Source organism: Coturnix japonica, chromosome 11, assembly GCF_054131305.1.
Source record: "Coturnix japonica strain WE chromosome 11, WE-NBRP24, whole genome shotgun sequence".
NCBI lineage: Eukaryota > Metazoa > Chordata > Aves > Galliformes > Phasianidae > Coturnix > Coturnix japonica.
In genome coordinates this window covers 21,118,204-21,139,551 of record NC_140673.1, presented here as the reverse complement: position 1 = coordinate 21,139,551, position 21,348 = coordinate 21,118,204, and the positions used below count along the sequence as shown (strand labels likewise).

At 53.3% G+C, this 21,348-nt stretch overlaps 2 protein-coding genes across 2 annotated transcripts; one reads left to right on the top strand and one right to left on the bottom strand.

Annotated features, from left to right (window-relative positions):
- Positions 1-2,815: 2,815 nt before the first annotated feature.
- Positions 2,816-7,589, bottom strand: LURAP1 (leucine rich adaptor protein 1). Its single transcript, XM_015870515.3, has 2 exons — positions 7,117-7,589; positions 2,816-4,507 (listed from the first exon to the last, which is right to left on the bottom strand). Exons 1-2 carry the CDS (start codon positions 7,309-7,311, stop codon positions 3,866-3,868), a joined length of 837 nt encoding a protein of 278 aa, XP_015726001.2. The 5' UTR covers positions 7,312-7,589; the 3' UTR covers positions 2,816-3,865.
- A 148-nt stretch (positions 7,590-7,737) lies between these two features.
- Positions 7,738-21,130, top strand: POMGNT1 (protein O-linked mannose N-acetylglucosaminyltransferase 1 (beta 1,2-)). The gene is made up of 22 exons (XM_015870513.3): positions 7,738-7,812; positions 8,130-8,374; positions 10,132-10,240; positions 10,636-10,751; positions 11,039-11,104; positions 11,588-11,701; positions 12,345-12,462; positions 12,767-12,865; positions 13,376-13,503; positions 13,639-13,709; positions 13,917-13,992; positions 15,004-15,087; positions 15,234-15,275; positions 15,477-15,535; positions 15,786-15,858; positions 16,148-16,276; positions 16,603-16,728; positions 16,893-16,957; positions 17,557-17,601; positions 17,721-17,856; positions 18,303-18,412; positions 18,569-21,130. The coding sequence occupies exons 2-22, from the start codon at positions 8,264-8,266 to the stop codon at positions 18,669-18,671; spliced, it is 1,980 nt and encodes a 659-aa protein (XP_015725999.2). The 5' UTR covers positions 7,738-7,812; positions 8,130-8,263; the 3' UTR covers positions 18,672-21,130.
- Positions 21,131-21,348: the final 218 nt, after the last annotated feature.

Below are 21,348 nucleotides of genomic sequence, written 5' to 3'. Positions count from 1 at the left end.
AAGGGCACGGCTGCAGAGTGGTACTGCAAGAGCACAGAGCGCAAACTGTCGTATCATCAGCAACTGATGGCAGGAGGGATGTGCAGAGCTCCGCAGCTCCTGGTGATGCCATGTCTGACCCACTGAGCTACGCATACAGGTTTGGTAAAGCACAGATCCCCTCCATGTGCTGAAGGGGGGCACCTGGGGCAGCATGAAGCTGTGCACGGCTTTTGGCTGAAAACAGCTCCCCAAGAAAGCAGTGCTTTTCAATCCAGCCTCCCATAAAGGCTGGGAAGGGCCTCAGCACAGCTCCCTAAGTCCTGCTTTCCTCCCATAAGCGCCTTAGGGAGCAGGGTGAGAGGTGCCAGCACCTTTTATAGCAGCCGTAATCCACACTGCTCACACCACGTGCTCCACCTGAAGCACAGCCTCACAAGTGGGAGGTTCCCAAACCCAGAAATAGCCTCAAACACCCACAGTTCCCAGTAGAGAGATGTGCACAGGATGAGCAAAGGGGGAGATATGAGGGGGACACATGAGGGGCAGGTTGAGGATGGTGGGTTCTTTCCTTCCTAATACCTCCTCTAATAGGAGGGAAACTCTTGGCAGGTGAACCGTGCCCTTTCCCACGAGCCTTAGGTGCTGGTGGTGTTCCATGCTGCACATCTGGATATAACACCAAGACCTGAGCTTTGGTATTTTATTTGGCCAAAATCAGCCACCAGTCCCAAACTGCCACTGCAGGATGTGGGACTGCAGTTATGCTGTGGTCACCTGTGGGCTCCCCACTGCATGTCTCATACCAGCACTGTGAGGGCGCCTGGACTCAGATTCTGGGGACATGAAATGGAGAAGCAAGAGGCTCTGGGTGGCACTGGAGGGTGACTGGGAGAAGTGTATCAGTGGCCCCATGCAGGGGACATAACCAAACATCACCATGAGAGGTGACCATGCAGAACAGGGCCACAGGTTCTGGGGGGGGTAGGGGTGACTTGACACCCCAATTTCCCTGGGTATGACACCGATCAGTCCTTCCCATTCCCCTTTGGCAACCACACCACCTCCACCATAAGCAGCTCATTTCTTCTCCCCAGCCAAAAGTCCCCAGGCTGGGGCCTGTCAGCAGCACCCAGTGTGTTTTAACCTCCGGCTGTTTCTGAGACCTTGTGCTGCTCATGACGATGCCCTTTTCTCCAGCTCCCAGGAGCAGGGCAACAAGGGAAATCCTGCCAGTGGCTGTGCAGAGATGGCTGTGCCAATTTTTCCCTGCTGACAATTCAGCCCTTATCTCCCACGGCCTCTTTGCAAAGTGTTTACTGTAATTTTCCCTCTAAACACCCCATGGAAAAAACAACAGAGTGGTTCTGTGAGGTCAGGCTGGGCTAAGACGATAAAAGCAGATTAATTTTTCAGGAGAACAATTCTGATTTTTCCTCCTCCCCACCCCAAGAGAGACCTGAGCAGGGCTGGTGGGCAGAAAACATTGGGGTGAGCAGTGGTGTCACCCCTAGGATGGCACAGAGTGAAGTGTATCCAGGAACACAGGGGGACACTTTCTTGGTCAATGGGTCACAGAGAAGGTGGCATACCTGTTGTGTAACCCTTAAAGGAGAAAAATGGTAGCAGCAAGCATGGGGATTGTAAATGTGAACACAGGACCTGGCACCAAGCCTTTCCCATCCCTGGGAAAAGGTGGTTTGATAGGAGCTGTTATATGGCTGCAGCACTCCAGGGACAGGCCCTTTCAGGGCATGCAGGGAGGGGAGAGCCCAGGGGACTTTCCAATAGCTCCCCTTGCCAGTTATTAAAGTGTTTTACTGCCTTGTTAATACGGCCTAATCTCTGTGTATATCTAAGAGGAAGAATTGGCAGGCAGTGTTGTTGTAACAGCAGTGGGCGTTTTCTGGCACTGCTCAGCTGCTTTATCTGCTTGTTTTCCTGCCCATTCCCAGTGCCCAGCAGCCCCGTGACACAGCAAGGGCAGCAGCTCTGCACCCATTGCTAACCCCAAGCCATCCACCAGCATACAATTTCCCCAGGGAAGCTCTGGGACACGACAGCTCCGTGGGCTGGATTTGAGGGGATGTTCCTATTCTGGAGGCATAGAACCATAGAATGGTTTGGTTGGGCCTTAAAACCCATCCAGTCCCGCCCCCTTGCTGAGGGCTGGTTGTCCTTCATCAGATCAGGCTGCCTAGGGCCCCATCTAGACTGCCCTTGAACTCCTCCAGGGATGGAGCACCCACAGCTTCTTTGGGCAACCTATAGAAAAGCTGGTCTGAAGAATGGGCTGGACATTTCACTTCTATGGGTTTTCCTCTTCTTGTTTTATTTTTTACCCTAACCCAGCAGTACATGGGGAAACCCTTCCCCATCCTACTGGCTTCAGCATCTGCCTCAAGAGCTCAGGTTTGAGAGGATGCCAAGGTCAGTGGATCACAGGATCATAGAATCATCTGAATTGGATAGGTCTCTTAATGGTCATCTGGTCCAACTCCTCTGAAATGAACAGGGACACTCACAGCTTGACCAGCTGCTCAGAGCCTGATCCAGACTGACCTTGAATGTCTCCAGGGGTAGGGTATCCACCACCTCTCTGAGCAACCTGTAACAGTGCTTCTTTGTCCTTATTGTAAAAATCTTTTTCATTATATCCAGTCTAAGTCTTCCTTCTTTTAGTTGGAACCACTTCCCCTTGTCCCATCACAACATACCTTGCTAATGAGTCTGGATCAGTGGCTTGTGCTCACATTGGATAGGCTATTGTTCTCAGCTCCAGCTTTCTTCTGCCCCTAAACCTCTGCAAGCCCAACAAAGCACTGACAGCGTGGCCTTGGAGAAAAGTTACCATTTATTAAGCCACAGCTATGGTTGCCAACAGCAATTTTAGCAGCACTGGAGGATTTACCCTGTCCCCCTGGGGACTCTCATGCAGAGCTAGAAGCGAAGCCTTGGGGACATGGTGGCCATGCATAGAGCCATAAGCTGCTGGCAGGCAGATGGGATGCAGCAGATTTGGGATGCTCCCAAGTCCTCAGCAGATGCCACCTCCCATGATTTGGACACTGTCCTGCTCTTGGCTGCCAATGCAGGGAAGTGCATGTGCAGCCAGGGTGCACCCAACTGCTCTCCTGGCCACGTCCATCTCACCCTGCAGCCGCTCCAGGAAGGTGTTGGTTTCCCACTGGCTCCAGGGGATGATGAACCAACTTCCACCACTCCAACAAGGGCAGAGCCAGGATTCAGCTCTCCACGTGTGTGGAAGAACCCTTCCTTGAAGCTATGGAATGCCAGTGTCCTTCCCTGCAACATCCCAAGAAGGGCACAGATGCTGCCCAAGCAGGCGTACAGCTCAGTGCAAGCCATGCTCTGCAAGCTGGGGGTGCTGGGTACATAAGGGGCAAGCAGTCAAAGGCACAGTGAGAAGCCAAGGCTCAGAGGGCAGAGAGGACATCTCCAAGCTGCAGATCCACACCAGTGGAGGAGCCATGAGTCTTGGGTCACTCCACCACACAGAGCTTGGTCAGATGGTTGGACAGTCCTCAAACATACCCAGGGAACTTGGAGCTCCGAGTCCCACTGAGTGGTTTCACAGAGATATCTCAACCACCTTCACCTCCAGGAAAGGCTTTCAACACTGACTACCAACCAAGCCCCAGCTCCTCCCAACCCCATCTACCCTTAGTGGGCAATGCCTGGAAAAATACGATGGAAGTGATGAGTTGGAATGCCCAGCCCATGGCCCTGCCCTGTAGCTCACACTGCACATGCTGGTGCCACCAAATGGGACATGTAGGAGTTGCTCCCATTCCCAGCCACACCACAATCCTGAGCAGAGCCCAATGAAGCAGAGCTGGCGGTGCAGGGAGCACAGAGCCACGGGCTACAAGAACGTCACATCATCCTGGGACTGCAGCCAGAGCCAGTGGGCATCGTACTCCAGGTGCAGTTCACTGTTGAGTTTGCAGTTCTCCAAGTTGGCCTCAGCTTTCCGAGCCTTCCCACCCACATTCCCCTTCTCCAGCCTTTCCCCAGGCCCCAGTTTGGGCTCTTTGCCCGAGTAGCCATTGGCCACCTGGGGCTCCTTAGCAAAGCGCTGCGGGTCTGGGCAGCTCCGATCCAGGCTGAGGTCTGTGTGGGGCCATTCTTGCTCCGCTCTGCCCTTCTCCTGCTTCGTGAAACCCCGCTCGGGGTCCAGCCTGCCCCAGTCCTGCTCAGCTCTTCCCAGAGCTCTGGGAATCTCGGCAGCATTTTGGGAATACTCATCCATGTCATCAGCCAACGTGTCCAGATAGCTGCCAATGGAGATGCTGTCCAACTTGTCGGGGGGGTCCTGCAGGCTGTCCCAGCTGCCCCGCCGTGAGGCCGTCTGACTGCCCGCCAGGCTGTACTGGCTGCTGGCCAGGCTGCTGCAGCGGCTGGTCAATGTGCTCTTCTCCTCCAGCAGCCATTTCACCGCCTCGATGCCCTCGTTGACTGCCACCAGCTGCTGCAGGATCTTCACGTCCACTGCGCGCAGGTATGCCTGGTGGGGAGACAGAAAGCGTGGCTCAGCGAGATGGATGTGCTGTGCCCTCCATCCCAGGAGAACCCCAAGTCTCAGCTGGATAAAGCGAGGACATGGGGATGTGCTGCCCACTTCCAGCTCCAGGTTCCCACTGGGAACAACATGTCCCCTTCCTTCCCCTTCCCCTTCAGTCCTATCTGAGACTTGCAGGCAACACCATCAGGGACATACAGCATTCACACAGCCATCCCCAACTACAGCCACCCCCACAGGAACAGGGACAAGGGAACAGATGCAGGCACCGGGTCCAGATCTGAGCCCAGATATACTCCCAGACCCTGGTGGCACTGAGCAGGGATGCAGTAGGACAACCCCTGGAGTAAAGTCCAGTCCCACCTCTGTATTGTGGGCACTTCCCAAGTGATTCCAGATCTCCTCCATACATTCAGAGACCATAGGACAATGGTCCTTTCCCCCATAGAACAGAAACATCATGGAAGTCTTTGAAGCCCAAGACCCCAGTCACACCCAAAGCTCCCAGCTAGAAGGTGAGAAAAAAACAGAGGTGGCACAAAGTGCCCGTCCTGCTTGAGCCCATCCTGGAGCAATCCTGGACAGGGGCTGGAGTCCCCATCGCCACTCCCTCCCTGCACAGCCAGTTCCTGCCCTGCAAGGCCGGGAGAAGCTCTCTGCAGAACCGCAGCTGCTGCACAAACATCTGTTTTCCTAATGGAAAGCTCAGCGTGCCAAGACATTCCTGTCTGTATGATGCTCGCCGCTGAAAGCCACTGGATTTCCCCTGCACAGGAGGAAAATATTTCACCAGTAAAGGGAACAAAAGGGCAGTGGGAGAAGGGAGAAAAAAAACACACAGTGGGACAGGTACAGGTGAGGGGAGATGAGGGGGCAGCCCATCGGCTGCTGTGGGCACCATATCTCCAAACACAACCCAAGCTGCATGCAGCATTCGTGCTTTGGGAGCTCACAGAACGCAGCCCTGAGCATCACTCCAGCCAAGCCCAATGGGAAATGGCAGCATCCCCTCAACAGGTCTCCGGGGAGCCCCGTCTGCATCTCACAGCAGGCACCAGGACAAGGCCACTGGGAGGAGGATGGAGCATGGGAAAGTCCTGTCAAGGTCTTGGCACAGGACGCCTCTTGAGTCAGAGGGTACAGAGAAAATGGGCAGATACTTGCAGGGATCTGAAAACAAACCTCCCTGACCCTCCTCAAAGCCACCAGGCTGGACTGAAAAAAAAAAAAAAGATGGGAGAGCTGCTGACAGCCCAGATTGGGGCAGCAGCCAGCTCTGAGCTGCAGAAACTTCCTTTCTAGGCAAGCTATTTCACAAACTGCTCCAGCAGGCTTCTCCACACGTTCCAATGGAGCACTGGCCCTGGCACGGAGGGAGTCTGGGACCTCCTGACACTGTCTCCAGGCCCTGAGCAGTGCCATTTTTCCCCAGCACATGGAGTGGTGCTGTCAGAGGGTAGGGAAGGAGCAAGGTTCCAGATTCAGATGTTAAGGGCTGGATGCCGATGGGAACACACTACCTGCTTTTAGTTCCCATTGCTGGAAAGTGTCATTTGCACATCTCCTCCCCACAAAGCATCTTTCCCGGAGGGACCCACCGGGGCTCCCTGTTCCCAGGGCACCACATTATGCCTCAGTTTCCCTGTTCCATGCCATCCTCCCAGCACTGCAGTCTCCTATCTCCGCTCAGCACCCATTGGCACTTTTTTTCCCTTGGAGACTGCCAGTTTTGGAATAACGGGGTGAAAAGATGAGCTAAAGTGTCAGGGGACAAAGCTGGAGTCGAGATTTCCACCTTCACAACAACTCTGCCCATCTCCTCCATCCCCGCTCAGTCCCCAAGGGCACTAAAGGCTCTTTGCCCTGCACGGGGCCAGAATCCACTCCCCCGCCCCATTCATGCTTCCCTCCTTCCCGCAGAGAGGAATTTGCCCCCAGGGACACAATATCCTCCCTCGCTCAGGGAAAGCGAGTGGGAACGCGCTGTCCCCTCCCCGTGCCGCCCACGCGGGGCGAAGCGCCGCTGCGTTAATGGGGTTGCGCGGAGCCGGGTGCGGTGCCGTGCCACATTTCGGGTCCTAATGGCATTTTAACCCCAATGTTACATCGGTCACAGTTCAAAGTCAGGGCCCAAAGGTGCGGGGCAGGCGGCCTTCCTCCTCCTCTCCCTTCCTCCTCCTCCCAGCAGCCCGAGCTCCGCACCTTCCTTCCGCGGTCAGAGTGCGGGATGGAGGCGACACGGGGACAGCAACGGCCAAGGACGGGCCCCCACCCCGCAGCCGCAGTGAGGCGGTTTCCCTATGGAAACGCCGCGTTCGGTGCCCGTGCGTGGGAGAGGAGAGGAGAGGAGAGGAGAGGAGAGGAGAGGAGAGGAGAGGAGAGGAGAGGAGAGGAGAGGAGAAAGGAGAGAGGAGAGAGGAGAGAAGAGAGAGGAGAGAGAAGAGAGGAGAGAGGAGAGAGGAGAGAGGAGAGAGGAGAGAGGAGAGAGGAGAGAGGAGAGAGGAGAGGAGCACCCCGCGGCTCCCGGGGGCGAGCGGCGAAGCGGAGATCCGGAGAGCCCCGGGACGGCCCCGCGCCCCCACCCCGGCACTCACCAGCTCCAAGCGGAGCGCACGGAGGCGATCGGCGAGCGGCGGGAGGGCACCGCGAACCGGAGCCGGCAGCGGGGACGGCGGGGAGGGGGCGGGCTCGGAGCGGAGCCCCCTTAGCAGCCCGGCGGGGGGGCGGCGGCCCACCTTGCCCAGCAGCTCCCGCAGGTCCGCGGGCAGCGCATCCCCACCGCCCTCCATGCGGGTGGGGCGGCGGCACCGCGCGGGGGGAGGCGGCGGAGCTGTCACCACGGACACGCCCCCTGCGCTTTAACCACGCCCCCTGCGCTCTGGCCACGCCGCCTCCCCCGGTGGCGCAGTGGTAGGAATGCCGCCTTGCAACACTGGGAGCCCGGTTCGAATCCCCCCTATGGCGCAAGTCTAGAAGTGCCGCTCTGCTGCACAGAGGCTCGAATCCCGGGGGTTGGACTCGATGAGCTCTAAGGTCCCTTCCAACCCGCACGAGACTATGAGACTATGATACTGTGATACCTCCTCCCGGCCCCGCCCCCTGCCCACGTACCAGCGGAGTCCTCCAGGCAGCGCAGAGCGCCGTCAGGTGGGCGGGGTTAACGGCACCCACGCCCCCTCGCGTCTCTGCGGCGCCGGAAGCGGCGCGGCCCCGCTGCTGCTGAGGGGCTGCGGCGGCGCCCGGCCGGGCTGGGCCCTGCCCCGCTCCGCTCACCGCCCGCCGGCCTCACTGTGAGTAGCGCGGTCGGAGCCGCGCTGAGCTCTGTGTCCGCCCCGACGTCCTCCCCGTGTGTCCCCCCGTGTCCCCCGTTCCTTCGGCCTCCTCTTCCCTCTGGCTGTGTGGGGGAGGCCCGGCCTTACCGCAGGGCCACGTCCCGGCCCCAGTGTCCCGCTATGTACCTGTGGGCTTTGCAGCAGCAGGGCCCTTTCTGAGCCTTGTCCTCCTTATGGGGTCTTCCAGCACAGCCTCGTGTCCCTGTGGGGCTGGTGGGCAGGGTTTGCTCACTCTTCAGTTTCATGCAGCTTTCGTGTTGTGTCCTCGTTCACAGCCACCCCTGGTGACACGCTCTGGCTGTGCTCTACACCTCGCCTTGTATTCACCCCATCTGGACAGGGTGCCCCGATGGACACACAAGAGGAGCTGAGCGCATCCTGACCCTCACCCCATGCAGCCCTTGTGACTATGGACGAGTGGAAGCACAACCCCATCATCAAGCCCCACAAGAAGAGGAGCTGGTACCTGGCCTGGAAGTACAAGCTGATGAACCAGCGGGCGCTGAGGAAGCTGTGCCAGGTGATTCATTCGCCAGCCTGGGGTGGATTAGAGAGGATAATCTGGGGTTTACGAGCTTATGGAGCAGATGTGGGGGTGGAGGTGGGTCTGCTCGGAGTCCTATGTGACCTAATATGTCGGGGATGTATAACATGTCCCATCTCACTAGCTTTGTGCTTGTGTGTGGAGTATTCTGCCATATCTACCAGCTCCTTCTATTTGCAAATGGACTGGTTATGACTGGAGATACAATTATGCAGGCTTTCCTGGGAGACTTCCAGATGAAAGTATGGCCGTGCTATGTGCATCAGGACTCTGCCTGCAGTTAGGGACCATCCATGACATATATGATTTGCAAACCAAGCCTGGTGTAAGGCACTGTAGGTGCTCAGAGAAAATAGGCTGAGGAGTGGGATCTTGTGCCCCAGAGGCAGCTGGTGTCTGGGGGAGCTCCAGGCCTGCTTGACTGTGCTGTAAGACAGCTAATCCTCAGCCAAGCTGGCATCCCAGAGGGTGTAAGGACAAGGGTGGGTTTGGCCACAAGGCAGCAAGCTGCAGAAAAGGAGCTGTTCCTGAGATGAGCAGAACTTGGTGAAAAGGCAGATGGTGAAGGGTAGACTCACGGGGGCTCCCTGGGGAAGCAGACTGCTCTGTCCTGCATCCCCTGGAGTGCATGGGAATGGACCCAATTGTTGAGGGAAGCACTGCTTATTGTGATGGGAGCAGCAAACTAGAGCCTGTTTGCCCTGGTACTGATAGGAGTTAAGACACGGATGAAAATTGAGCTTAAATTGTATAAGCCAGAGCTGCAGCTATAAGTCTAAAGCAGCAGGGCCTCTATCAGCATCTCTGGCTGAACCAACCATGCTAGACCTGGCTGCTGGTCCTGCTTGATGCTGCCTCCTTTAGCTTGCCAGCTCTGGGAGCGTGGACTGCTCCCCTGGTATTAACATGGCTATTAACAAAGACCTCTCTGCTGGCTACCACACACAGCCTGCTCCTAGCAACAAGCCCAAGCTCTGTTCTTGGCCAATTAAAAGCTTTTTGTGCTCAGATCTTGAAAGGTGATCATAATCCTGAGTCAACAGCAAGCTACTGAGCTAAAATGCCATAGTGATGTTTATACTGTCACATTATCTACATGTCCATCTGTTGCTTTATTGCTGTTTTTTCGTCTTCCTCAATTACTTTTGAACCCATTTGGCTGCATGGCAGAAATAGCAGCAGCGTGCAGCTTTGAGGCAGTACATGACAAGGCAGCGGGTCAGTGTGTGTGATCTCACCTCTATACCAGACCTCAGAGAATCAGCTTGAGGAGAAGGTGTTCTTAACAAGGATCCTTAAGAATAAAGTTGTTGGGCATTTGGGAGCACAGGGAAATTTCCAAAACCAGTCAAGATGCCACATCCCAGGCCAGCACTGCAACTCTAAGACCATCCTGTTGGCTGTGTCCAGCACTACTCTTGCAGCTTTCACCTGCTTCCCACCACTGGATGTTTTTAGTCCAAGTCTTCCTGTCTCAAGAGGCATGGAATAGTTTCTGCTTTACTCTGGCTATGAATACAAGGGGAAATACTGAAAATGGGGAAGAGAGGGCAAGATGTATTATCTGTATTTCCTTCTTTTTCTCTTCTCCTAGAAGAAAGAGGGAAATGTCAGGTACTGAAGATTCGTAGCAAAATCCCCTTGGGGGGCGCCTTGCAGACTGTGCCAGGGAGGAGGCCTGATCTTGGGGTTGTTACTTGCAGATTGCTAACACAGAGCATCCTGCATTGCAGACAGGTGCTGTTCTCTTCTTGCTTGTAACTGTGATTGTGAACATCAAGCTGATCTTGGACACCAGGAGAGCTGCTTATGAGGAGGAAGAGGAGTCTGCACAAGACTATGGTGAGGGGCAGGATCTTGTTTTTCATTGAAGGGATAGAAATCAGAGAGAAAGGAGTAATTTCTTTAGGTCAAGTGAAGCTTGTGGTGAGCTACAGTGTGAAAGACAGGTTTGTGCCTATGTGTTTAACAGATGTTGTTAGAAAATGATGCTTCTTGTTCTGTCTACTCGAGGCTTTAACATATGTGGCTGCAGAGGTCTGCATGGAGATAGCTGGGACCAGACCTGCTGCTGGTTTGGATTTCCTTTACTTGCATTCCCCTTAGATTCTGACCCATGGTCTCATGGACTGGAATGCCTGATGGGCATCACGTCCTAGAGGTTTGGTTGGACTAGGGACCAACAGATAAACCAAAGGTGTCTGGGCTGGTTCAGACTGGGTGTTCCTTCCCTGTAGATGACGAGATGCTGAATGTGGAGGCCCCTAGGCACCCTGTGAGCAACAAGAAGGTCTTGGATGTTGAGGTATATTCCAGTCGATCAAAGGTCTACGTTGCTGTGGATGGGACAACAGTAAGTGATGGGTTCTGGCTTTCCCCGTGGGCAAATGGTAGATTGGGGTTGAGTGGGTAAAACCTTGAACTGTGGGCAGTGAGAAGCAATTCTGTAGTTGGTAAAGAAACTGTGAATCTGGAGGACTGTGGAGATGTTGTCCTGCATTGTCTTCTACCCTGGCATTCGTGAATACTGTGAACAAAGCCAAAATCTCAACAGGAGGGATGCTAATGTTTGGGGGCCCTGCTGGGTGTGCAGGGAATAAGGGATGCTGGCTTATGTTCTTGTCAATTCTCCACTTGCAGGTCCTGGAAGATGAGGCTCGGGAGCAGGGAAGAGGGATCCATGTCATCGTCTTAAATCAGGCTACGGTAAAGCATCCCTGCCCATCTACATGTGTCTTCCTTCCTGAACTGTTTTTGTCCTTCCTGTTTATCTGTTTGATGTGCAAAACAAAGTCCCTGAATGTGTTTGCTTTCAGTTGCAAGAGTATGACATGGTCACCTAAAAGGTCTTTGCAGTGTTTCTCTTGCACTGGCCTGGCTCAGAGAAAGGCTTTTATGGGCTTCTCAAGTAGTTTGGACTTGGTCCGGAAGACTTGTAAACTGCAGCAGAGCTGACTCTGGGGAACATGCAGGAGAAGAATTGTGAGGTGTAGGGTAGAGCTGTCCTGTGGACCTCAGCATTTTGTATGCTGTGTGAAAGCTGAGTTTGGCTGGGTACTTGCTCCCTGGAATACTAAAAAAGGAATTCATGTTGTTTTGGGGCTGAGGCTTCCAAGGCAGATTTCTGTAATTCTACTTGTCCTGGTCATAATGGAATTTAAGATACATCTGATGTTTGAATACCAACAGGGTCATGTGATGGCCAAGAGGGTCTTTGACACCTATTCTCCTCATGAAGATGAAGCTATGGTACTTTTCCTTAATATGGTTGCCCGGGGCCGGATCCTGATCTTCACCATTAAGGTAGATATAACCTTAGTATTAGAAGAAAAGTTGCTTCAAATCAGGACACCTTCAAGCTCAATGCTCAGTTAGCATTTCTAAGGCTAACTGTCACATTTCCAGATGTGCTGTGTCTCCCTGGTTGGATCACCTGCCATGTCTTCTCATTCTTCCTTGTTATTGCTGTGTGCCCAGCGAGATTGCAGGGCAAAAAGAACAGAGAAGTATCAGAGCTTGCAGCCATTAATGAGGTGTAGAATGAACACAAAGAAATGTAAGGGTGTATTGAGACCTGGCCAGGAGATGCTCTGTGCCAGTCCTAAACTATGCCAGTTCCAGGCTGTTTTGGCAGGAGCTGTAGTCTGTTGGCTCAGGACTACTATGTGAGCAACAGTGTGCTTTAAAGCTGCAGGTTCACATGTGTAAAGTATTGGTAGATATTCTGTCCCTGTTTGAGAACAATTTGGTTTCAAGGAAACAGAACTCTGACTCCTTTGACCTGCCCATAGGGTCACAGTGGGGGAAAAAAGGCGTCAGGTTTACTGGCATAGAGGTCTTGGGAAGGTCTCTGGCTGAGCAGGACATATGGGCCCTGTACCTCTTTGGTATTGATGGTAGGATCTCTTTTTATGCAGACCTCATCTGAGGGGTTGTTTTATTCCAGGACGAAGGCTCCTTTCACCTCAAGGACACAGCCAAGAATGTCCTGAAAAGCCTGGGGAGCCAAGTTGCACCATTCTTAAGCTGGAGAGACATGTGGACATTTGTGGGGAAGAAGGGAGGTAAGTATGAGTCTCACACTGCTTTGGGAGATGGTTCATAGCCACTTTTGGGGAGAGAGTGAAGGTAGAAAGTCTCAGTCCATCCTCAACACAATGTATGAGAACCAAGTCACAGAAAGTAAGCTGCTCTGTTCTTGGGGAAGAGAGAGGGGGATGAAGGCAGGGCATGCCCCTTCAGCAGCTTCCCAGAGGCCAGTGGGGAGAAGGCACTAAGCCACTACCCTGATCTGCAGCCTCTGGTCATGTCTTAGCACAGTTCAGATGAGCCCTTCCAGGCAGTTCTGACCGTGTGTCCCTGTTCCAGGGGAAGTATATGGGGAGAAGCACGCCAAGTCACCTGCCCTCTCAACGTGGGGTGACCCTGTACTGCTGAAGACAGAAGTTCATCTGACCTCTGTGGAAGGTAAGGAAGTTAGATTTGCTCTCTGTTGCTGAATGTCTCTGGGGGATGTCTGCACGCAGCTCTTGATGCTTTTAAGTCAGAGCCACTGGTCTGTTAGCAGTATCCCAGGATCAATTTAAGGCTGTTTGTGATGAGATGCTGACTTACAATGACACCAGCTTTCTTCTTCTTCCATGGCAATTGCAGGCATGATTATAGAGAGAGATGAGGATGAAGGGCTGAGGACATGGTGACAAATGGCCAGACCTCTACAAATTAGGCCTGGTCCAATTGTTTGTGACTGTTGATCTTGAGCAAGGCCCATTGCTGCTTAGAGAGGCTATGCAGGAGCAATGGTTTCTAAATGGCTCTTGCTGTGTCCCGTATCCTGCAGTGATGCTTGTTTGTGTCAGTAAGAACTGGTTTAGTCATGGCTGAGCTCAGAGTGGGCTGTTTGCATAGCAGCTGGGAATACACAAGGTGAGGCCATGGAATGAGCAGTCTGTAAGTTTTTCTCCTTGGTGCCTTCAGATGCTGAGTGTCATTGGCCAGATACAGAGCTGAACCGCCGCCGTAGAAGATTCTGCAGCAAAGTGGAAGGTTATGGCAGTGTCTGCAGCTGCAAAGACCCCACGCCCATTGAGTTCAACCCTGATCCTGTGAGTACCAGGGCAAAGTACCTGGAAAGCACTGGGAGGAAGCTAGCGGGGTCTCCAAAAGTGCTGAGTGGACCGTGTCCTGTATGGTTGGTGTGGCATAGTCTCGCCAAGACTCACTCATATTTTCTCTTCCAGCTCAAAGACAATAAAGTCTTCGATGTGCCTGTAGCTGTTATTGCAGGGAACCGCCCCAACTACCTGTACAGGTAACCACTTCAGGGGTCACGGTTTCTCTGCTCTGGGCCACAAGACCATACATGGCTAAGCCTTCTGTTGAAGGGAAAAGCCCAGGGCACCAGATTCTGTTCCCCCATGTTGTGCTTTTACCCCAACCCAAGGGATCCATCCCCCTGTGTAGGGTGGCCTGGACTCAGTGGGACTGTGCTATGCTCAGACCCCTTGTCTCTCACCAGGATGCTGCGTTCCTTGCTGTCGGCTCAGGGTGTCAATCCTCAGATGATCACTGTCTTCATCGATGGGTACTATGAGGTGAGAGCACTCCTGTGGGTCACTGTAACCAAGTTCTTGTTCCCACAGCATTGACAGCACAGTGTGCTCCAGAACAGGCCTTTGGGATTCCAGTGAGTCTAAGGAGCTTTCTAGCTCATCTGTGCAGCAGCTCATAAGATATTGTCCAGTTACTCTGTGATGAAGTTGAGGAACGAAACAGGCTTCTTCCCTTGCAGGCCTTTCCCACCACTATCAGACTGGGGCAGCTGGTGTGTTTATGCAGGCTGTTGCTGCAGTGCATCAGAGTTGTTAAAGATAGTAGCATCCATTGCCATAGCAACTAGAGCAGTATCCCTCGTCTGTGAGGGGGCAGCTTTGGATGTTCTTGCTGCCATGATGGATATAAAGGAAAGAGGGAACTGCTGGAATAATGGGAGCTCCTTCCCTCAGCTGCTACTAGGGGGTAGGATGGGCAGTGTGAAGATGGAGAATGCCTTGGGTGGGACCATCTTGAAGCAGAGAATTTTTAGCCCAAACATGGATTTCTATGGAAGGGGGAATTGGAACTAGATGATCTATAAGGTCCTTTCTATGATTATTTCTTACCCCAGGAAGGATGAGGGGCTGTTTGGACAGAGATCCTTCTTGGCCACTGTGGAAGAAAATTTAGTGATTTGTGATCTTGATACTAAGCGGCTGAAGATGTTCCTGGATACACCCATTTTCTTTCTGCACTGTCCATTGGGGACTAGAAACTTGAGGCCTTTCAGAAATTCTTTAGATACAAGTGTGGGTACAGAAATTAGCGAGGCTAGCAAGGTTATGGCCAGGGTCAGAGATATTTAGAAGCTGAAAGGACCAAGGTGGTTCAGTGAGTTCCTTGCTATGAGCACAGTACTGGTTGGAGCCTCACCTGTACACAGGATGACAGCCATGCAAAGGAAATCCTGTGGGCATGTTGTTAGTGTTCGAGGGAGTTGATGCTGTGGCAAAGGGTAGGGAGAACATGTCCAAAACCACGTATTTGAGCTCTGTACATTCCCATTACAGGAGCCAATGGATGTTGTGGAGCTGTTTGGTCTCTCGGGAATCCAGCACACTCCCATCAGCATTAAGAACGCCAGAGTTTCTCAGGTGAGATACCCTTACCAGCCCATGGGGGAGTTATTTCCTGGGATATTTGAGGGAGGCAGGCTTAGCCCCACAGTGGTGCCAGGCTGCCCCTCCCTGTGGTGTAGGAGCTGATGCTAACACAGGCAATTATGTGTCTATTCTTGTAGCACTACAAAGCCAGTCTGACTGCAACCTTCAACCTGTTCCCAGTAAGTGAGACCTCTGCCTGGGCCCTTGGGAATGAGACAGCACAGGGTGTCTGTGGGAGAGCGGTGTTTGTGACAGCCTGTCTCACAAGAGCTGGAAATCTGTCCTGTGGGGCAGGGAGCAGCATAGCTAGTGGTGGATGCTCTTTGGTGTCTCTGCACTCTTCTGGGCCTCTCTTACTCTGACTTTTCTCTGCCCTACAGGATGCCAAATTTGCTGTGGTTCTGGAGGAAGATCTTGACATTTCTGTTGACTTCTTCAGGTAAGGCTGTGGATCACTGAGCTTCTGTTTGGGTTGGGCATCTGAGATTTTGTGGATTTTGTCCTTCTTTCACTTTTGGAGCTACTGATCTGTTTTGCACACATACTTTTACCAACGTCTGCCACCTCAATCCAAGAGATGGGTGAAACAGTCCTAGTAGTTGTGGATGGCTCCTCCCTTGGTGGAGGACTTGCTTTGGTTTGTCTGTGGGAAGGATATTTAACCAGAGAATGGACAACTCTTTCCTCAGCTTTCTGAGCCAGTCAATACACCTGCTGGAAGAGGATGAGAGCCTGTACTGCATCTCAGCATGGAATGACCAGGTGGGTCAGAGGATGGTGGTGTAGAGACAGCTCTGCCCTATGCTGTTCGCAAGTCAGTGTGAGGTCTGAGTGCCCTTCTGTAAAGCAGGGTTGCCCCCAGCTTTATCAGCCTGAGTGTGTTTCGCCAGCCGTGGAAATGCCCCTGCAAACTGCCATCCTATTGCTGCTTTGTGCTTCCCAGTGGCTGTCCCTGCTTTGTGAGCTGGGAGCCAGCGTAGGATAGGGCAAGTTACTTTGGAGGGCCATGGGGGTGCACTTGGGGTGCTGAATGCTTCCCTTAATGTCGCAGGGCTATGAGCACACAGCTGAGGATCCCTCACTCTTGTACCGTGTGGAAACCATGCCAGGCCTGGGCTGGGTTCTTCGAAAGAGCCTGTACAAGGACGAGCTGGAACCAAAGTGGCCAACCCCAGAGAAGGTGAGTATCCTAGAGGGGCCCTGTCTTCAGCAACATATCTCTGCCCATCAGCAGTCCCTGATCATCACTTGATCCTCATGAGCAGAGCTCTTGGAGGAGCCCTGGTTCTTCCTGAGCTTCACTTGGGCAAGACCCAAGCAGAATGGATTTAGGATATGCATTAACTTGAGGACCGTGTAATCAGCCATGGAGTTGGCTGCAGCAGCTCAGGCAAGCTGGGACTGTGTCAGCTAGAGCTTGAGCGGGCATCCTGAAAGTCCCTGAACAGCCACACTGCTGAATGATGTCCTCAAACTTGAGTGCAAGCAGCAGTTTCTCTTCCCCAGCTCTGGGACTGGGACATGTGGATGCGGATGCCTGAACAGAGGAAGGGCCGGGAGTGCATCATCCCTGACATCTCACGTTCCTACCACTTCGGCATTGTGGGCCTCAACATGAATGGCTACTTTCATGTGAGTGACTTCCCTGAGCCAACAGCTCTTCCAGACCCTGTCATGGTGTCAAACTCTGACCTGAACACCTCTCCAGGTGGCAAAGATACTTGAGGTGGCCTCTGAGTACTGTTCGCTACTGACTGAACCCTGTTTTCTTTGTCTCTTTCCTCTCTTCATACCAGGAAGCTTATTTCAAAAAGCACAAGTTCAACACCGTTCCAAATGTTCAGCTTAAAAATGTGGAGAGGTAAGTGCTAATTGGAAGATTTTGGTAAAGCAGCTGCATGACCCAGTGATTTCTCCTTATGCTGGGAACTTGTCCCTTCCTGAACAACAACCATCAGTCATCTCCAAACACCACACATGTGCTCCACTGTGGGAATCTTTGCAGTGCTTTATGGGAGGTTCTGAGCTGCTAACCCATCTCCCAGGAAGCCCAAAAGCAGCCTGAGTGCAAAGCATCCCTTGTTCTTGTTTGTAAGACCCCAGTAACAGCAAAGGACAGACACCTGTCCCTAATTATTCCCTTTCACTGTTAAGGTGCCTGATCCTCCAAGCTTGGCTTGAAACTTAGAGCTCTCAAGTTGCACACAACTAACCCTGTGATTTGCTCTTATTTTCTTCTGAAGACATGGAATCTTTGTAAGAGGCAGTTCAGAACAGATCTGGTCACATTTTTGCTGCCACATCCTGCTAAGATGTATGGCAGTCGCTGCTCTCCATCTACAGTCTCCAACTTGTCTTTTAGTGTTACAGTGGGGTAACCTTAAGCAAGGATCATTCCAAGATGACTGAAATTTATTGTACTGGCTCTGCTCTGATCTCTGTGCTCTTTTCCTCTGATAGTTTGAGGAAGGATGCCTACGAGGCTGAAATTCATCGGCTCCTGGGGTAAGTGCCAGCAAGAAGGATGGGAGTCCACAGAGTTTTCTGGATGGACCGAGTAGGACAGCAGAAGGAATGGATGTGGCCCTATCCACTGCTTCCCTCTCCTCATTCTGTTTCCACAGTGAGGCTGAAGTCTTGGACCACAGCAAGAACCCCTGTGAGGACTCCTTTGTGCCTGACACTGAGGGCAAGGTCTATGTCATGTTCATCAAGATGGAGCAGGAAGCAGATTTTACCACCTGGACTCAGCTCGCCAAGGTAAGGCTCTAGTGTAGCTCATCCTCACCCCTTCACTGATCTCTGCTTTTCTTGGTTGTGTCCATGGCATAGACACAGCTCAGCAAACAGGTTCATGCTTATTTTGGGTGATGATTAAGCTCTGTGTTTACAGAAGACAGACATTTTTAGACCAATTCTTGTCTTTGTGGTGATAAAGCTTTATGGCCTGAGCTGTTTAGAATCACTTGCCTGGAGGTGCTGGTCAAACACACTGCCCTGAAGCAAGGATGGGAGTGGAGCAAGCTCCCCAACTACTCTTGCCAGTGATGGTGGGTGGGAGCTGTGTTCCCCTCATCTGCCCTCATCAGGCTGATGTTCTTCTGCTGTGTGTTGGTGAGGGCAAGGGTGATGGTTCTTGCTGGAGGACACTTGACTGTTGTTTATCCCTAGGCACTGATTCTTCTTCCCTCTCTATACCATCCTAGTGCCTCCACATCTGGGATCTGGATGTCCGTGGGAACCATAAGGGGCTGTGGCGGCTTTTCCGCAAGAAAAACCACTTCCTCGTGGTGGGGGTCCCTGCCTCCCCTTACTCGTGAGTATCAGGGCATAGCAATTTGGGTAATGCCCTACATCCTCATGGCACTGCCCCCTGCATAGGTCACTGTGTCTTCCGCTTCTGTCCCAGCTCACACTTGGGACTTTCTGGCACTTATCTGTGCCATCTCCCATCCAGCCTTCTTATCTGCAGGTCCAAGAAGCCCCCATCAGTGATGCCAATCTACATGGAGCCCCCTGCCAAGGAGGAGGGGGCAGTGGCAGTGCCAGCAGTTGCTGCAGCAGAGCAGACATGAGACTGGCAGCTGGGAAGTAAATGGGGCCGGAGAAGACAGAGACACCCATGGTGCAGAAACCGAGTTGGCAGCAGATCTTGGAGGCTGGTGACTTAACATGGACATTTATTTCAGGCTGCAGAATGAGATCTTGGGCTGCCTTCAGCCCCTTGTTGTGGTTTCCCTCTCCCTCGCACAGAGGCAGGGTCCTTCCCTGTAGATGCGCCACTTTCCCATCCGAGGACCTTTTTGTTTTTGTTTTTTTTAACACAGGCTCTTTACTAATGCTGCTCCCATTGCTCCATGGCTGGGCAAGATTGGAGGAAGGAGATGCTTGGCTGGGGGCTGGAGGAGGCTTTTGGAAACACCTCTGCTCCCCTTTTTTGCCCCCAAGTCCTGAGAAGGCAGCATGCTCATGTACAAGTGCTGCAGCCCCCTAGCTGGGTGTTAATTAACCCTTGCCCAGCTGGATTCTTGCCCGGTGGTGAGCACAGTGGTGAAGAGGGGATCTACCAGCCTTCTTTTTTTTTTTTTTCCTGTACAATGGATGCACCTTGAAGACAGCGCTGGGTTGGACATCTCACTGTGGATCACCACAGCCGATGCAGCCCAGCTCATAGGCAAAAGGGAATACTGAGGAGGAGCTGGATTTGCTATGGACACATCGACGATACTCTGTCCCCAACTGGAGCGCGGTCAGGTGCCCCTTTCCCTGCAGTTCTGGGAGCTGGAGATGACCTGATGGAAGAGGACCAGGCTGTGTGGTGCTGCTCAGACTGTCCTCACCCACTTTCTCCATGGGGAGCAGCTCTGCCTTCCCTGAGTCATAGGAGCAGGGGGTGAAAGTGCCTTGCAGAGCGAGATGGGAGCAGTGAGCGGGGATCCCGCAGCTGCAGAGTCTAGTTGGACCTGGGCTCTCCAGCAGCCAGTACTGGAGAGAGATGCTGCATCCTGGCACGTTCCTTGCCTGTGGTACTGTAGCCCTGCCTCTCCCTCCTCCCCATCTGGGTAACCCTAGCTCTTTCTAACAATGGAGTGGGGAGATTTGTTCTCTTCAATCTCCACCTTTACTGTGGTACGAAGCTAGCAGGGAAGCTGTGAGCTGAGCCAGGATGGGCAGCCTGGCTCTCCTAAGGTGGTACGCCCTCTGTGGAGTGGGAGGGGGTCCTTACCTTCCTTCCTGTGCCTTAGGAAGCACCCCAGGCCCCCTCTCACCCCATCTACTTGGTACTAATACCCTCCTCCCAACTAGGACCAGTCCTAGTCCCTTGCTCAGTGCACCTCCCTGTCTCATCTGTGCAGCGAGAGATCAGTTCCCTGCCCAGGTCCTGCATCCTCAAGCAGGGCTGCTCTCTTGTCCCTGTGAGCAGGATTTGCTGCTCAGCCCTTTCCCTGTGGTCGCAGGGATTAATGTATGTGAGGGCTGTCCCTGAGGGTGCAGCACTCTGGGCCAGGAGCTCATCCCCTTCATTTTCTCACTGTGAACTGAGCATCAGGGTCTCCTGGGAGCACACGCTCCAGCACCTGCTGGGGTTTTACACTACACTCATTTATTTATTGTTTGTGGAAAAGGGAGGATAGCCAGAAAGCAGCATGGAGAGCCAGCAGCCCTCAGCCTGGAAGGTTTGTGTCTCTCTTGTCACCCTGGCTCCACCCTCTGTTCCCTTTTCTTACTTGCCCAGGATGGGGAAAATACGTGTTGAACCCAGCAGATCTGCTCAGCAGAAGGGTCAGTGCTGCTGGGCACGCACTGCCTGGGACAGGGCAGGAGCAGGAGAGGGATGCCAGGTGGCACATCTGTCCTGAGGGTGCAGGCTGGTGGTGGCACCCTTCAGGCTTCACGGTACCAGCCCCGGGGCTCAGGTTCAACCCTTCCCTGCTCCGCCACCCCATAGTGCTGCACTTCTCAGGGGCTCTGGTGCGGCAGCCCACAGGCGGTGGATCGCCAGGCTTTTATTTTATTTTGTAAGTATTAAAAAATAGGTCATTTACGTGCTATGGGAAAGGGACTTTGCCTCCTCAGTGGGAAAGCCAGTTGCTCCCCAGGCACTGCTTTGGAGGAACCTGTGACTCTCTGCTGTGATGCCCTCAGCATCTCAGTTTCCAAGCCCCTGTATCCCTTCCTTAACCCAGTGCCCCTTCTCTTGTTTGGTGGAGCTCAGGCTGGGCCTGCTTCTCACCCCTGGGCTGAGGGGAGGGCAGTCCCATGGGCAGGATCCTCTACTTTCCTATGTGCTGCTCCCCATCCTGCAGCCATCAGGGAAGACAGCAGGGCTCTCCCCGTGGGCTTGGAGCTCCTCATCCCCTCCCTCTCTGCTTGCCACCTCGAGCTGCTGGGTGCTCTTCTCCGTCCATCCCTGTTCCCTGAGTGAGGCTCCCATTTGGCAGCTGTGGTAGTGCTGGGGGTAAGGGCATCCCCAGGGCTCGCCGCTTTCCGAATTGAATTATTTTTTCAAGAATAAACATTGCACAGCTGTTGAGCTGAGTGTGTTTCATCTCTGATTCCTCGTACCTTGGACTCGGATCCCCAGCCCTGGCCAGTCTGCCTGGAAAGGATGGACCCACATCCTCTGTGCCGCTTACAGAAGAAAAGGGATATAGGTTTGGCATAGAGGAGGCTGTTCTGTTGGGTTGGGTTTCCCCCCCACTCCCCCTCTTTCCTCTGCCCTTAATACACATGGTGATGTCCTGCAAGCAA